Raw genomic sequence first — 1,865 nt, 5'->3', positions numbered from 1 at the left:
AAATGTAAAAAATGCATAACGCATACAATTTTAAGTGATTATAGGTTGAGATTATTTTGATAATTTTCTGCTTATTAGGAAGGTTTGCAGCTTTTAAATAACACATTCAATTTAAAAAGAACGAGAGAAGCAATACACAGTTAACATAAAGAAAATATCTTTGTTAAAAAGGTTTCTCTGTGCGAACGTAATATACCTTTTAAAGCATAATGCATCCCTCCAATTCCACTGTAAAGTTCAAGGACTCTCATTATAACTATATTCTCACTTGCTTTAAGTATATTTATCCGAAAATACTAAGAAAAATACTCTTATGATTTATTCACTTCTCTCGTTATGCTCCATGGTTAAAATGTTCTTCAGAGAGGTTATGTCGAAACGTCAAAACACGCACGTGCCAAACCAGCCCTGTGCATCCCTCCATATTTCAGATTTTAACTTGACCACGCAACTGTCGTAAGTTGATTAGTTCCTCATATCTCCAGCGTGGCACTAGTTGTCCCATCACTCCCTGTTTTTACGTAGAAAGCAATTGGATTAAATCACTTTTTTAATTTTTTAGTAAACAAAATGTTCTTTGCATGCAAAAAAATTTTTGAAATTAAGACAATGTTACTCATTTAACATTTCAAAATAGTTTTTGAATCATTTTCTATGAATACTGAAGACAAAATATGATTTATATGGTCGTCTAACAATCCTGACAAAGTGGAATATATCTTAGATTTGAATTTGAATGACAAGTCAAATATAATTCTTAAAGTTTATTTTCGAAAACAAATTATCAATATTATTAATCGAAAAAAAAAAATCCCGGAGAAAAATGTGAATAGTACTAAGTTTAAACTAACGATGTGAATACTCTCGCTTATGAATATATAATGTATATAACGTATTTCTAATTGAAATTAACTAAATTCAAATTTGAAACAATTTTCTTTAGTAATCAGCGAAAAATAAAAAAATAAATTGCTTTAATAGCTTTCTATTATCATTGTATCCTTTTTAGTATTTAAAACTAAGATGTTAAAATATTAATTATATTTACATTTGGACGTTTTATAAAATTCTAATTTATATTTGTTCCTCTGAAAAATAATCTTTTTTTCAAATTTTAATTATTGAATAAACTATTTTTAATATGTTTTACATATTGTTATGTTATATGTTTATGAATAAAAATTTAATTCAATTTCAATCACATTTTTCTCATTATATTCAATAGTGTAAGTACTCGCTAAATCCTCAAATATTAAGTTTGAACTTTTATACTATTAAAACTTTTTTAACAAAACTATTTGCATAATTTATTGATATAAATATTATATACTGCGTTTTCAGATAGAAAAAGGATTATATTTAACTTTTTATTCAAAAATAAAAAAAGTGTTTCAAACAAAGAAGAAAAAGTGAAATCAAATTTTTCTTCGGGATTTGTTTTTACATTCGATTAATAATATTGTTAATTTGTTTTCAAAAATAAAAGTTAAGAATCATATTTTACTTTTCATTCAAATTCAATTCTAAGATATATTCCACTTTGTCAGGATTATTATACGACCATATAAATAATGTTTTGTCTTCAGTATTCATAGAAAATTATTGAAAAACTATTTTGAAATGTTAAATGAGTAACATTGTCTTAATTTCAAGAATTTTTTTGTATGTAAATAACATTTTCTTTACTAAAAAATTAAAAAAGTGATTTAGTCCCATTGCTTTCTATGTAAAAACAAGGAGTGATGGGACAACTAGCGCAGCGCTGAAGATATTAGGAACTAACCAACCTAGGGCACTAAGGGATGCACAGGACTGGCCAAACGCAAAACCCATGGACATAGGAAACAAGGGACTTGGCATGCCAT

The 1,865-nt window shown here is 26.3% G+C and overlaps 1 protein-coding gene across 3 annotated transcripts in view; it reads right to left on the bottom strand.

The window, feature by feature from the left end:
- LOC117172010 (tRNA (cytosine(38)-C(5))-methyltransferase) overlaps positions 1 to 392 on the bottom strand; it is a 2,950-nt gene extending 2,558 nt beyond the window's left edge. For 2 of the 3 annotated variants that reach the window (XM_033359729.1, XM_033359731.1), the window contains exon 1: positions 197 to 392. In XM_033359729.1, coding sequence (XP_033215620.1) covers positions 197 to 251 — 55 coding nt within the window. In that variant the 5' untranslated portion in view covers positions 252 to 392. The remainder of the gene's footprint in view (positions 1 to 196) is intronic. The other variant, XM_033359730.1, reaches the window with a different exon arrangement.
- Positions 393 to 1,865: the final 1,473 nt, after the last annotated feature.

Source organism: Belonocnema kinseyi, chromosome 4 (genome assembly GCF_010883055.1).
Source record: "Belonocnema kinseyi isolate 2016_QV_RU_SX_M_011 chromosome 4, B_treatae_v1, whole genome shotgun sequence".
Classification (NCBI taxonomy): Eukaryota; Metazoa; Arthropoda; class Insecta; order Hymenoptera; family Cynipidae; genus Belonocnema; species Belonocnema kinseyi.
The sequence above is the reverse complement of the archived record's forward strand: the minus strand, read 5'-3'. Positions and strand labels throughout refer to the sequence as shown.